General features: G+C 38.9%; 1 protein-coding gene across 8 annotated transcripts in view; it reads left to right on the top strand.

The window, feature by feature from the left end:
• The window catches only part of MAP7 (microtubule associated protein 7), a 201168-nt gene that overhangs the window by 155097 nt on the left and 30409 nt on the right, over window positions 1-15662 (top strand). For 6 of the 8 annotated variants that reach the window (XM_073337417.1, XM_073337418.1, XM_073337416.1 and 3 more), the window contains 4 exons: window positions 552-715; window positions 1918-2035; window positions 6687-6797; window positions 15377-15490. In XM_073337417.1, coding sequence (XP_073193518.1) covers window positions 552-715; window positions 1918-2035; window positions 6687-6797; window positions 15377-15490 — 507 coding nt within the window. The remainder of the gene's footprint in view (window positions 1-551; window positions 716-1917; window positions 2036-6686; window positions 6798-15376; window positions 15491-15662) is intronic. The other 2 variants (XM_073337419.1, XM_073337420.1) reach the window with 1 other exon arrangement.

The raw sequence follows: 15662 nt of genomic DNA, 5'->3' as shown, positions 1-15662 counted from the left end.
ACATGTTTAAATTGCATGAATTTTGCTTCTCACATCTAGAGTGATCTGTAGTTTTGCATGGAACCTATGTCAAATTTAGCTTTGTTGTGAAGTGTTATCATCTCAGGCTTTTAGATAAACAAAGGCCTGTTGCTTTTACAGTTTCACTTTTGAAATTTAATGCAACTGAGCATAGCTTTTTTTGTCTGCTGTGAGGCCCAGTATATGAAACAGTAATGGGGATTGTCTCTAAGTGTGGGACACAATATAAATATTAGTTCCAGAGTTTTAAAGTGGCCTGGAATCATTTGCATGAGTCAGATTTTCTGAGACCTTAGTTTCATTATTTCCAATTCTGATGTTGATATTATACAGTAATTGAAGTATGAGCACACAGGTTAGTGTGCAACCTAGGTAAATGTACTGTGAGGACATAATAAAGCTTGGTTGGGACATACATATGATTTTAAACAACAAGTTGGTAAGTGCAATCAATAATGAGCAGCCTAGGCTGTGTGTTACTATTCTAAACGGTAGAGTATATTTACATTTTATGTCTACTTTTCTTTTAGCTGCAAGAGAATCAGTCTGGTTAGAAAAAGAAGAGAGGGCACGGCAGCATTATGAAAAACACCTGGAGGAACGCAAAAAGAAGTTAGAAGAACAGAGGCTAAAAGAAGAGAGAAGGCGAGCTGCAGTAGAGGAAAAACGAAAGCAGAGAATAGAAGAGGACAAGGTAAGAGGGCATTCCATACAGTCTTTCAGGCAACTTACTCTCCACTAAATGGTGTAGCAACAAATTGACCAATATGTCATTTAAAAATTAGCAGTAGGGTTGGAACGTGAGTCAAGGTTAATGTGGGGTACGTTGCAAAAGAAAGGCTTTTTTAACTTTTTTTTTTTAAGCTGTGTCTGCACTGATACAACTTTTTATTGGTTCCTCTACAAAACTGATCTCCGCAGTCCAATAATATGTGTGTTTTAAAATACGTCTCTGGCAAGGTACAGCAGAGCCCAAACTGACCTGAAAATCAAAATTTAAAACCCTGTAGAAAAATGAATTTTGTGGTACCTGTAATATTGATAGTAGGTTGCTAGTGATTCAGTGTGACCATAGTTAAATACTAAGCATCTAATTCAGAAACTGTCAGGAATGTGAGAGAGTACAGTAAGTGTAGATTTAATAATAAATTTATTTCTGCTTAACTGCATGGTGAATGAGCTGGTAGCTACTTGCTGTGTGACCCGTGAGCAAGTCAGCTCACCTCTCTGCTTTCCCTCCCACCTTTTGCTTGTCTTGTCCATGTAGAGTATGTCTACTGCAATCAGAAGTGTGATTACAGCTCATATAGGTGTTCATGGGCTAGCTTTTATCTAGCTAGAATGACTAAAGAAAGCAGAGAAGATGCGATAGCATGGGCTGTACAAACGAGCCCAAAGCCCTGGGTTGCTTGACAACACTGGGGTTCATGCCATTGCCTCTTCACTGCTATTTTTAGCTGCGTGATCTAGACTACAGCTAGTGGAAGTATGCCTACCTGAGCAACAACCAAATCTCCGGTTGCAGCATAGACATCCACTTAGATTGTAGGAAATTCAGGACAGGGACTCTCTCTCAAGTACAGTGCCTAGCACGAGAGGACACCAGTTTTAGTTAGGAGCTACTGTAATATAAATAATATGTGCATTGTTACTGGTCTTAAGCAGACCTCCTATTTTCACAGTTACATTTTTGTAATTACCATAAAGCTCTGCTTTGACATTAGCTCAGTTCTTTGAATGGAATTCTCACGAAGCACTGCCTATCAATTTGCATTTGACTCCAAGATGACTGGTACATTTTGTCCAGGGGGAAGACAGCGTGCACAGTGATGGAAATGTTCATTAAAGACCCAGCAGCATCCAAACATATTCATACATTCTTCTGTTGTACTGCAGGAACGACATGAAGCTGTTGTACGCCGTACAATCGAGAGGAGCCAGAAGCCCAAACAAAAGCAAAGCAGGTGGTCCTGGGGAGGACCTCTTCAAAGAAGCAGCAGCATTAATAATACAGGTAAAGGGGGAGATCCAGTTTCTCATCCAAGCTCCTGGTCTGTATGATATACTTTGTTCCCATAAAGAAGGTAGTGCATTGTTAATTAATTCAAGTTCTTTATTCATGATCCTAGCATTGTTTCGAAGACTGGCATGTTTTTTTAACACTCTGCTTGGCTAAGAGGGAGCGAGGGGAAATTCAGCTCAAGCTTAAACCTCATTGAGCAATTGACTAACCCTGTAATTCCATCTATATCTAAAACTGCTCACTTCTGCTGCTTTGCTAGTGTTTGTGTGCTCTTACGTGTGTGTGCATGCGCTGTGTCACTAATCAGCCACAAGTTACTGTATGGAAGTGTCGGGTACCAGAGGACAGCAAGAGAAAATTATTTTAAGGATTTCTGGTGGAAATTATAAAATACGAATTTTAAGCTAAAAGATACAAATAGGAAGGGAAAATGTTCTTTGAAACCTGCTGTATTATATTTAGTACCTTAGTTGGCAAAACACATAAAATTTGGTGGATATTTTCTCCACTTTCTTCAGGAGAAATTGGAAGTGGGCAAAACGTAAAGTGTAACAAGTTATAGGTTGTCAAGTATCAGGGGGTAGCTGTGTTGAAGATCTATCCCATAACTGTCTTCTCTAACTGAACCTGCATTTACTGATTTAATCATGTGTATGTACCCTGTTAAGGTATGCCTCAAACTGAAGAAGAGAATTCAGATGTGTCCTTGATGGATTCTTGCACCAGAAAATGGTGTATATATATATTAGAAATCTATTCTCCCTTTAATGCATACACTTTAATAAGTATTGCATTCTTTTATCTCGAAGGAAATAATGTGCTTACCAATCTGGTCACCAAATAAGGACAAGAAATAGTCGTATTACATCTATTTTATTGTACTGTAAAATTTATTGAACAGTTATTTTTCCATAAAATGTTCCACTTCTTGCTTTGCTTATCTTTGTATAACTCATTTGCTTTTTATTTTGCTTTATTTTGAAAAATCATTTGTCTTGCATTCTGTCCCTAGGTTATTTTGTTGAATCATCATTCACCTTTCTCGATTTAGCAGGCCTGGAGCACCACGTCAGATCTCTGGGTGGTGCTAGAAAACCCGGTACATAAATCACTGTGGTTTGTTGATTCCTCCACATGTAGCTAGCTCCTCATGAAATAGGACTAGTAACTACTTGATGACCTCTAAACCAACATCACTTAAAGACAGTGCATGCTTAACATCATACTACATAGGTTAGAACAGTTCTTACCCCCCAGTGTTTTTTTAAGTATAGAGAAGTATTACTGGCTGACTTAAAGGATTTGGCACAATTTACTAAACTACTGTACACAGTGTACTGTATACTGTATCATGTTGGTTTGGGTTACAAAGAATATTAACCAATTAAAAATGATCTTCTGAAATTCAATGAGATCTAATTTGAGTACATATTTTGGGCGGTATTTTGGCTTTCTTTTACTTTTTGCATACTGTATGTGAAAGATATTTATTTATATTTATTCTGCACCTCTTCTCAGCAGCAGGTCAGTTGCATTGGCTGCTATTTTGCTCAAATAACGTTTTAAAACATGGTACCACAACTCTAGCCAATAAATGGTGCTTGGCCTATTCTATGTTGGCAGGTTTTGTATACAACTGTCATTCACACAGAATTCTTCCAAGTGAATGGCATCCATTGAAGAATAGTCTTCATGAACTGCATGGATTTATGAGGGCTGGATGGCAGGACTGATTTAAGAGAGACTTTCTCGAGTAGATGCTTTTTCTGCTGTTGTTTCTCAACTCCAAAATGCTGCTTATGCTTGCTTTATACATCCTGTGTGGCAGCTACATGTGTACACTGTTGGTGGAATAACATACACTGTGTTCTCACATGACCAGAACAAGATATTAGGTCTTAGTTCTCCACCGTACCCACACATAGAGATTGCTATTGGAGAACTGCCAAGGAACATAGGAATTGCCATACTAGGTCAGACGCAACACCCATTAAGTCCAGTATCCTGTCTCCAATACTGACTAGCAACAAATGCTTTGGAGGAGGGTGCAAAAAACTGCACAGTAGGCAGATGTGGGGTAATCTGCCCCCCATGAATGTTTCATCCTATTCCCAGTAGTTAGAGAGCGTCTTAAACTCTGAAACGAGAGGTTTTTATCTTTGCCAATACTCTCAGCACTAACAATTCTAACTCTGGATATTTTTGTTATCCATGTGAACATCCAGTCCCTTTTTGAATCCTGCTGAGATTAGATAAAGCAAAAGAGAAAACCAATTGCTCTGTGGCAGTGGATGAAAAATCAAATTTAAAAAATCCTTTCCCATTTCATCCCCAAGGCCTGTCCTGTATACTCCACCACTGGTATGGGGAACTCTTCCATTAATGGCTAGTGGAGATTTTCATGCAAAACCAGTTTGTCCACAACAACTATATTTACATATATGTAGGTGGTAACATGCGTATCGAATGTTGATGTGCTCAGTATAATGAAAGCATTACTCAAGTGTAGATAATCTCTGAGAAAATGTCATCTTCAATATTGTCAAGGTTATTTAGACATATAGATCTTGATTCAGCAAAGCAGTTAAGGACAGGTTAAACTCCCATTGACTTCAACTGGAAATCATTATGTGCTAAGGCCTGGATTTTTAAAGGTATTTAGGCATTACTACATTCAGCATTGCAACACCTAGCTGATTTTGGAGCCTAAGTCTCATTTTCAGAAGGGATTTAGGGTTCGTGAGGTAATATCTTTTATTGGAGCAACTTTTGTTGGTGAGAGAAACAAGCTGTCAAGCTCCACAGAGCTCTTTCTCAGGTACTGTGTAGCTCGAAAGCTTCTCTCTCACCAACACAACTTGGCCCAATAAAAGATATTACCTCCCCCACCTTGTCTCTCTAGTATCCTGAAACTGACATGGCTACAACAACATTTCGTTGCCTGTCAATGGGATTTTGGTTCCTAAGTGCCTAAATCCCTTTTGAAAATGAGACCTAGGCTCTTGAATTGGGTAGGTATTGCAACACTGAGTGCAGCAATGCCTAAATACCTTTAAAATCTGGGTCTAAGTGGTTTGCAGCCTAATGATGAACTCATAGGCACTGAGTTTCTAATCTGCCAGGAGGTGCTCCCCCCAGCTAGGCACAGGCCCTGCCCCCACTCCACCCCTTCTCCCAAGGCCCCACCCCCGCTGCGCCCCCCCCTTCCTGCCTCTTCCCGCCCAGTTCTGCCCCCCTGAGCGCGCTGTGCCCTCACTCTTCCTTACTTCCTCCCCCCAGCACCTCCTGATGTTGCAAAACAGCTGATCTGTGGCAGGCAGTAGATGTGGGACGGAGGTGGAGGCGCTGATTGACAGGCCTGCTAGTGAGCAGGAGGCACTGCGGGGAGGGAGAGGCACTGATCAGGGGGCTGCCGGTGGGTGCTCAGCACCCACCATTTTTTCCCCGTGGGTGCTCCAGCCTATGGATGCCTATGGATGAACTTAAATACATGCTTAAAGTGCTTTGGTGAATTGGGGCCATAAGTCTAAGCAAGAGCAGAACTGAGTTTCTGTTCTTCTTGTGAGTAATTGTCAGTTTCCCTATCTTGGAAGAGATTTAATTTATGCATTCATTTTTTGCCAAAATATTTTGGAGCAGAGAATACCTATATATTGCTTTTTTTGTCCTAGTTCCTAATTTTCTTCTGCTGTTGCCAACCTCTTTGGATTGTGTACAATCACTTTTTCAGTACTCTTGAAATATCGATCACATTCTTAGCAGGATGGGAATGCTGATTTTGCATGATTTGAACAGGAGGGTGATGTAGTGTGATGCTGCATTCTGAAAGCCACAAAGCATAAAGAAAGGCAAAATAAAGCCCTTGGTGTCATAGACAAAGCATGTAAAGTACAAATATTTTTTTAGTCTCCTACACAGCATTTATTTTCTTTGTCTGTTAAATCACATGCAGTTTGGGACTGACTAGCTTTGTCTTTGTACAGTGTAGGTGGAAAAATCACTTTCTCTGATATGGAGTATACTACCTATACAGAACACTTTGGCTTTTAGCCTTATCTTTGAATTCCTCTTGTGCCCATTCTCATTTGTCTTGTGTGCTAGCTTTCTTCCTCCTCTACTTTATCTTCTATTTTTATATGTTCTGGATATTGATCTCCTGGTTCACAACAGTACCTTGCTGAATATCATCTGTGATTCAACTGATGCTAAGGACTTTCTTGCTTTATAACAAGGTCTTGAAAAGGTGGACCAGAGCATTAAACATGATGCAGATTCCCTGTAATTTTCCATTTCATCTGAGCCTAGAGCAAAACCTATCTGCAAGTGCAGTGAAGTGAACATTAAAATCTCATCTTGTTTGTTAGCTGCCCATTCAGATCTTCCATTTGAAACCTTGGATCACAGCTTGATTGAATGAAAAATATCCAGGATATCAGTTTATTTACCTGCAATTTAAATTAAATAGTCTTGTGCCAAGTCTTTAAGTCATCTGTAAAATGTCCACTGAGAAGTCCTTTCTATTTTTAAAGTTTTAGTGATAGAGCAGAAATTCTCTAGTCCTATATTTTCCTCCCATTAGTGTACTAGGAAGTTCCATTATTGCATGTGGGCTGTCAATTAGCATTATCTCCGTTTGTTTTAGATCCAGACAGGCGGTCTGTTTCAACAATGAACCTCTCGAAACATGTTGATCCAGTCATTAACAAGCGGCTCTCCTCCTCATCTGCAACATTACTAAATTCTCCAGACAGAGGTACAGTTGAAAGAAAGAGAAAGAGAGAGAGAAAAGTGCTCTTTATTGATTCATTGTTTTTAACAATCTCTGCAGATACAGTAAGCATTTGTAGTCATTTTCTGCACTCTAAATAGGAATGAAAAGACTTCAAATGGTTGAAAGAAGTAAATGAACATTCTCTTTGCAAGAAGAACTATATTTTTAAAAGATCAGAACTTGCCTGAATGGTTTCATTTAGCAAGTGTTAAAAGCCGTGCTTCTGTCTGATTTTTAGTAAATGAGTGGCAGCTACAGAAACAACACATCTCTCCATAGCGCATGTAACCGTTTTATTTTTATACATTTATTTACGTTGAGTCATGCTGCCCTTTTTTGCTTTTCATTTGTACTTTGGTTCCAATTCTTGAACTTCTGGAAACACGTTTCACAAAGCTTTTAAGTAGTTAGTACATTCATATTGCTGATTTATTTTAAATTTAACTAAGCAGCTGGATATTGCTCATATAATGTCTGTTTATTGATTTTCTATGTTTCTTTAGATTTAGAAGGTTGCTCTGTTGGAAGAAATGCCTTGATATTTTCAGATCTGCAAACGAGATTAACAATCAGATTTTTAATCAACAGCACAACATGCAATATTAAATTGTGAGAATTTGTAAGACAAAGTTCATCTTAAATGAGTTTTATAAAATAAATTATTTTGACAACTTTGTGTGAAAAGAAATGGACCAAGCTTTTTGACAAAATGTTCTATAAGGGATCATTTCCCTTTCCCAGCAAAGGACAATGTCCTGCATTGCATCCCAAATTTGAATTTCTGTATATGAGCATGGAAAATATACAATATATTACTTATAGAATACAGTTTTAGTTATATTTTTAGTTATATCGTGAAACTAATTGGAAAGCCTCATTATCTGTATCTTTTTAACACAATGTCCTGCAATGAGTGCATGTTTGTACGCATGTCTCTGTATATAATGTCTGTTTGTTTCTATATGTATAATATTACACACCATATTGATAAGATTTGAGGAATCTTACGCAATAAACTCTTTCTTGTGGGTTGGGTTGCTCATTTGGGGGGAGGGAGAAACTATGTAACTCCAGAACTATAGTTTCTTCCAACAGCTATTGATACCCAGTCAATATTAATTTCATTATCCTTTCAGATTTTTTTGCATTTACTGTTGCCGTTCTTTACAAGTGATGGCTCTGTTTTGTAGGGTGGTGTTGAGGGGTTATGACAAAACAGTGGCGGTAGTGGAATGTGCGTGATAATTATGTGGAATACTGCCCGCTGCACCTGTGGTCACAACCGATTGTATTGGTTTGTGGATAATGTAGAGCATGTTCATTTCAGTCATCTCTCTACTTTTCGACTTGGTCTTAATGTTTTAAAAAGATTGAAAAGGTTAATAAATTATTTTCATCGGTGGTTTTATATACAGTGCCACTAATAGGCTGGATAACAAGGCCACAGGACTTAACTGGGCAGAGATGTAGTACTTTTGCAAAAGTTAGGACTAAGCTATATTATCCTCATTAATAAATTGTTAAAATAAAGGAAACAAGACTCTTGAAAAAGTGAGTTTTCACAAGACTATCCAGACTTCTGATTGAGGTTTGTACAGTCCTTTGAGAATACAAAGAACTGTACATAGTAGCTGCCATAACTCCCTCCCCGCAGCGTTTACCAACAGCTCCCACCTGGTATTATCTCAGACACAACTGTTTCCTGTACTAAGTATAAGGCAATACTGCTGTATCTCTGATACCATTGTGTGTTGTTGGCAAGCTGCTGGTAAATGTTGACTTTCCATTTGGAACCAGTACAAGTGCCAAGTATTACTGTAACTTCAGGATTTTCTTAAGGCACATGGTTTTTAGGTTTCATATGTGTTTTTCAATGAACCTGTGATCAGCAGGTGCCCTTATAGATCTGTTTGTATGTTGTTGCATGCCTATAGTATACAGTATATTACCCCAGTGTGGAGACTTTTCACCTAATAAATCTTCCAGGCAAGAAGGTGTAGTGCTTCAAGACTCAGGTGTGAATACTAGACTCCTTGGAATCATAGATTCAAATCTCTTCAGGGCTGACAAAGCCTTTCATCCTATCAGGCTAGTCTAATAAGTACCATCCTGTGCCGTTTATTGTATAGGGTCTTCTGGCTAAGCGAGGCAGTGTTTGCTTTGCGTGAACACTAAAAGAGCCATAGCAGTTTTCATTAACATAGAGCTTAGCCCTTGTGCCCTTCGCCAACACTTATGGATGTGCTCAGAGGACAGGGCAACACTGGTGTCCTGTATAAGGCTCTTTAAATCTGTTTTTGAAAAGAGTTAGTGCATGTTCCACTAATGCCTGCTAGCAGGTACACAGGGCATTGACTCCACCCTAACCTAGCTGAACCCCTAACTGTAGAGTCACGGAGTTCTTAAAAGAACTGTGCTGTGCAAGAGAAAGAAGAGGCTCCTTCATCATCTTCCTCAGTGCACTCAGGCAGATTTTGCCCTTATCCTGAGCACAATGCCTGGAACTGGAGTACGATGAATTTATCGTAGGTGGCTTATATCTGCCACCAAGGACATGACTTCTGTTAAGTAGTGTCTTTTAAATGGTTGAAGAACAGGGGACTTTTCAGTTCATACTAAGAAAAAAGGTTTTCATTAATGGACATTTAACTTTGCCCATGAGACTTTTTTAAATAATGTATTAATTCCCTTTTAAGTTCAGCGTTATTGTGCAGTTTTTTATTACAGTTTTAAAACTGTTCGGGCAGCTAAAATGGGTTTCAAACTTTACTTTCTTGTTTGTTATAAAGGTTCAGCTGTTTAAATCCTGGCAACTAAACATGAATAATTAACATAATTCAGGTTTCAGAGTAACAGCCGTGTTAGTCTGTATTCGCAAAAAGAAAAGGAGTACTTGTGGCACCTTAGAGACTAACCAATTTATTTGAGCATGAGCTTTCGTGAGCTACAGCTCACTTCATCGGATGCATACCGTGGAAACTGCAGCAGACTTTATATACACACAGAGAATATGAAACAATACCTCCTCCCACCCCACTGTCCTGCTGGTAATAGCTTATCTAAAGTGATCATCAGGTTGGGCCATTTCCAGCACAAATCCAGGTTTTCTCACCCTCCAGCCCCCCACACACAAATTCACTCTCCTGCTGGTGATAGCCCATCCAAAGTGACAACTCTTTACACAATGTGCATGTGGATGAGCTATTACCAGCAGGAGAGTGAGTTTGTGTGTGTGGTTTTTGGGAGGGGGGTGAGGGGGTGAGAGAACCTGGATTTGTGCAGGAAATGGCCCAACTTGATTATCATGCACATTGTGTAAAGAGTTGTCACTTTGGATGGGCTATCACCAGCAGGAGAGTGAATTTGTGTGTGTGGGGGAGGGGGGGTGGAGGGTGAGAAAACCTGGATTTGTGCTGGAAATGGCCCAACCTGATGATCACTTTAGATAAGCTGTTACCAGCAGGACAGTGGGGTGGGAGGAGGTATTGTTTCATATTCTCTGTGTGTATATAAAGTCTGCTGCAGTTTCCACGGTATGCATCCGATGAAGTGAGCTGTAGCTCACGAAAGCTCATGCTCAAATAAATTGGTTAGTCTCTAAGGTAACATAATTCAGACAAGGGAGTTGATACCAGAGACATTTAAGAAAATTAGATAGTGTTCTTCAAGGAAAACTTCATTAACTGGATGTTATTTTACGTCCTGTAGAAGTTACACAGAAGTTTTAAAGGCCATCCTCTCTGAAATTGTTTTTCTTCAAAATAAAAAGAACCCAATGTGTACAGGGTGGATTGATTTAAATAAAGGTGATTTAAACCACCAAGTGGAAAACCTCAATTTAAATAATCAATTTTAATTAGCATTTTCCATTTGTACTTCAGTTATTTTCTAAAGAAAGATGCATTCTCATTGGCTGATGTAACCATTAAAACATGTTAATTTACAAGTAATAGAGTCTTTACACTAAATTTGATACCAGAGATGCTTAAGAAAATTATTTTTTGCTACCGAGAAGGGTACACTCTAACTATATACATTTATTTAAGCAATAATATAGCTTAATAGTTTGATTCTTATTAATTGTACGTTTTTGGTAGGTTGATGAATGGTGAATGATATAAATTTACTGTATAATTAATTTTTGCACATGATTTCTGTCAAGCCGCATTAGGATGTTAACTAGAATTACATTAAACACACAAAACAGCGTATCACATTTATTTTTATTAAAAGAACATTACATGTTTTGGATACATAAACTTCTCTAATCAAAACATGTTTCATATTTACAACTAAATGATTTATTAAACTGAGGGATTAACTAACTGTTTCAGGTTACCCTGGGAAAATTTGTAAATGTGCCTAAGTGAAAGTGACTGGAGCTTAAGTTCCAACTTGCCTGACTGTCTTGAAAATGAGAAAACAGTCTCCCAAGTCACTTGGGCTGAGCTACTGTGCCATATTTATAAAGCTTGATTTCAATAATTAGATGTTTTCTCCCTGATTCAGACTTTGTATGAAGAAAAGCAGACTTTAACTCAAATTTTTGATAGAGGCTCACAGATTCTGCATATTTATACTTGATTTAAATATTTTAAAAGATTGTAAGTTCAGGCCTTAACATATTTTGTATCAAGTTCAGATTTCATTTTAAACGGTTTATTTTTAAATGAAAAACATATTAAAATTTAAATAAAATTAAAAAATAATTTAAATCAAAACATTGGATTTAAATTAAAAAATCCACTCTTTAATTTTTTTTTAATAGATTTTGATCCACTGTGAACATGTATTTGTCTTAAAAATCATGAGATTTAAAAAATGTCTCATGATGCTGTGGGGCCTGACTTCTGCTTTTTTTGAACGTTTGGGCTTGGCAGTACAGGTCATCAGTTTTTCAGTAAAAGAAGTGGAAGAATTGAAAAGGTTTATGCTTTCAAACTTCATCTTGGATACTCCCCCAATGAAGAGGCCTCTCTTCTTTGTTTTCTTTGCCCCCCAAATAATTGTTTTGAAAGTCTTGAAATAAAAAAGTTGCTTATGCTTTGTGCAAGAGGTGGCTAACCTTTGACACACCCCTCCCCCAGGATGCATTGGCAACTTGCCAGGAAACCAAAGACCATACCTGGTTTTGCATAAAATTGAGTTGATTACATCTGCCCTCTCTTCTAATTTGGAGGTGCAACCTGTGTAGATTACAGGTCTGAACAGTTAAAATGCCTGGTATTGTACTTCTTAGCATATGCGCAAAGTGCCTCACGTGGCATGTGACTAGGATTCATCACTGAATTTGGTCTGCTGGTTGGATCATTAGCTTCCCCAGCTTGGGCTGGGTACTGATCGGGAGTGCACTGCAATGTGAACACTGATCCATTCCCCTGCGGTATTGTACTGCATGCTAGGACCTGTAGTATCCAGGACCACATCTCTGCATTAAAGAAGAAGGTAGCTGTAGCCTTCTTTTTGCAGCTCCATGAACCACATTAGATCCAGAGGCCACAGTTTAGTTGGCCACTCCAGCTAAACTTTTTAAACTAATGGCCATTAGAACATATATTAAAGGTGGAATATGGCTTTTGTAGAAGCTGTGAATATAAATAATTTCAATGTGAGATTAACCTAGGCTGCAAAATTCCAGAGAGTGTTAATGCAGGTTTCTGGTTTATACCTGTTGGAGAGATTTGGAGGAGGTTTCAGAACCAAGGTCCAATTTTTAAATATGCACACAATTTAAATAGAAAAAAATGCCAATCTGGTTTGCTCGGACTTTTTTAATGCTATCAGAAGCTCAGTTTATGTTAAATGGGATCTTGAGACTTAATTTATCTAGATTTCAGAGTATGAAGTGAGCTGTAGCTCACGAAAACTCATGCTCAAATAAATTGGTTAGTCTCTAAGGTGCCACAAGTACTCCTTTTCTTTTTGCGAATTTATCTAGAGAAACTCTGCAAAGCACTGGCAGAAATGGTTGGTTCACTTCTTCCTAGTCCCTGCTTGTGACCAGGTTAAAATTACTCCTCTTTTAAAACTTTATCACAAAGATGTTAATGAAAGGGTAGCATGGCAGTAGATTGCAAATATTCTTCCTTTCTGCTTGTTTTGGTGTTGAAAGTTCATAGTTGTTGCTTGCCTTTCAAGCAGGTCCATTGTAGCTAATTACCCAGTAAATGGATGGAACTATTGGGGTTTTTTCCTATGATGGTACAGCCAGTGTGTGTTTGATTTATAATTTTGGCGGTAAACACAGATGATACTTGGTTCCTTTGTGCAGAAACTTGTTCTGAAATGCGTTTGTGGGAGTGGGGGTCTATATTCTCTGGTTGATTAGGGGATGAGAGAGATCTACATGCAGCTCCCTTCTGCACTGATGGGAGAATAAATCTGCGGGTCTCCACGTATCAGAAGACTTTGATTACAACATGGCCTTAGGAGTGAGTGGGCATGTTACGAGTTATTTGTCAATATGTGTGTAGCAGGGCTGCCTTACCTGGTCTGGGCTCAGGCTAGCCACTGCCTCAGTTCCATGGGCCCATCCCCTCCCCAGCACCTCCACATGTGCAAGCATTCTGGCCTGTCTCCCCAGCCCAGGGAGGAATGATCCTCTGCCGCAAATCTTTCAAGCCCTTCCTGCAGGACACAGTTTTTGTTAATTCAAACAAAAGTCAACAAAGTACCACAAAACTCCCTACCAAAGCAGGCTGTGAGGATCCAGAGGCCTTTTACTCTGCTCCAGGGCTACCCTACAAGCGCCAACCTCCTTCCCACAGCCCCATCAACTGAATCTTCTCAGCCTTTTTATTGGGAACACCTGAGCCCTTCCCGGATGGGTCTGCTGATGAAATAGGGCTGGCTAGTCCCAGACTCCCTGGCCTATAAAAGGGGCAGACCACTCTGTTAGTGTGTGCATGTGCTTTTCATTATGGATTCTTAGGTCCCAATCCTACAAAAGTTTACCACTGAGTGTAATGTTTGTGTGTGTATAACCCTGTTGCAATCAACAGGACTACACATGGTAGTAGTAAGTACTGTACTTGAAAGTAAGTGTTCATCAGGAGTAGGTCCTGATTTTGTGTCTAGTACTTGTTCTTCTGACCATGTGAGTGCCCTTTGCATTGACATAATAGTGTGGGATTTTGCTCTGATTTCATTATGATGACAATATTTCTCTAGTCTCAACCTTTAACCTCCCTCAAACTTTGTACTTTGCTAGCATGCAGTTAATCAAACTCAATTTCTAAAGATTAAGAGACAGTAAACAAATCCATGGGTTTGCACAGTAGCTAAAATAATGGACACACTGAACATACAGACAGAGGGGAAACAAAATGATTTTCTGCCCTTCAGTTTAACAATTATCTTCTATGGTTTATTCCTCATTGTCGAGATGCAAGCTTAATGATAACTAGTGTACGTTAATGGAGGCCTCTTTAGAGTATTTTGTTCTTTGTGTAATCTGTGCAAGCCTGGAAATAGTTCCATTAATTGAAAAGAGCTTTTGCGGTAGTTCATTATGTAAGGGCGCTTATGCAGACAGCCTGCTGTTTTTGTGAGACCTATGTTTCTATAGTGGTGCCACTTTTGTGTTAGCAGAATTCAGGAGAGCAGCTTTGGATATCAAAAATCAGTGCTTGAGGGCAGCTGAGGAAATTAAACTCTCGTAGGATAATACTTATTATTAAGATCAGCCCCTCTTTTCATGGGACCCGGAGCAAAGTGGATTAAGAGCAGTTCAGGGTTTTAATTAATAATGTTGACCCTCTACATTTAAAAAAACACCTTGGCCTCCAGTGTAAGTCTGGCAATTGGTTTCCATTTTAGAGACCAGGCCTAATGAATTCAAGTTGCAATCTTGCTTGCTACCCCTAAAACCAAATTATGGTGAATGGATGTTTAGGTGCAATAAAACCTGACATTGCTTGCAGTGTTAAGATGATTATGAATTATTTATCAGTAGTCTCCAGTGTATATGTAATGAATTCTGATGTGCCCATCACTGCAATATCTGGTCTCTGTATACATAATTAAGGGAAATGTGGTCCCATTTGAGAGTGGACCGAAGAGATTTTTGTGAAATGCTAGGGGCCTAACCAGAAAATCCTTTTGTAAGGATTATGACAGTATTCTCTCTGTGCTAGCTAGCAAACGGCACATTTTTTTCTAATATGATTGACGGGCTTCTCTTTTTTTTTTTTTTTTTTTAGTGTATATGTAATTGCTCCTGTCTAGAAAAGAATGGGAACAAAAAACACGTGTTAAAATCTATGTACAGTAGCTGGGGTTAGGAACAAAATATTAGGACTTGGTAGAAGTTTAGCATATTATGTGAGCAAAATAGTGGAAAAGAAGTGCAAAGAGAGTAAATGTTTAAAATTTAAGGATAGAGGCAGTAAATTGGGTTATGACTAAAATATATGCGTGACCTATGTGCTCTTAATCTCTGAATCATAATTTGAAGATGCCCCTGTATGGCTGGGTGCAGTATTTTGAGGCATCTTCTGCAACGTATGGTGATTTGTAGGAAGTGTCTGATCTAACATCTTGCTTCTATGGTGCATATTCAGCTCGCCGTCTAAATCTCAGTCCATTGGAGAAGAGCATTGTTAGCAGACTGCTGATGCCCACACATTCATTCCTGGCCAGAAGTAAAAGCACAGCTGCCTTGTCTGGAGATGCAGGTAAACCTAAAAGAGTGGACGCCTAATGTTTTATTACAGCTGTTCCTTTCAAAAATTCTTTTATTTACATTTCTCCAGTAGCACTCCAGGTTTGCATAGAGTGAGCTAGAATGGCTCCTACAAAAGCATAGAAGTTCTTGGTATGCCTTTCTTTTTCTCTCCCTCTCTCTTT

This window comes from Lepidochelys kempii, chromosome 3, assembly GCF_965140265.1.
Source record: "Lepidochelys kempii isolate rLepKem1 chromosome 3, rLepKem1.hap2, whole genome shotgun sequence".
Lineage (NCBI taxonomy): Eukaryota > Metazoa > Chordata > Testudines > Cheloniidae > Lepidochelys > Lepidochelys kempii.
This window is presented reverse-complemented; position numbering and strand designations above follow the sequence as displayed.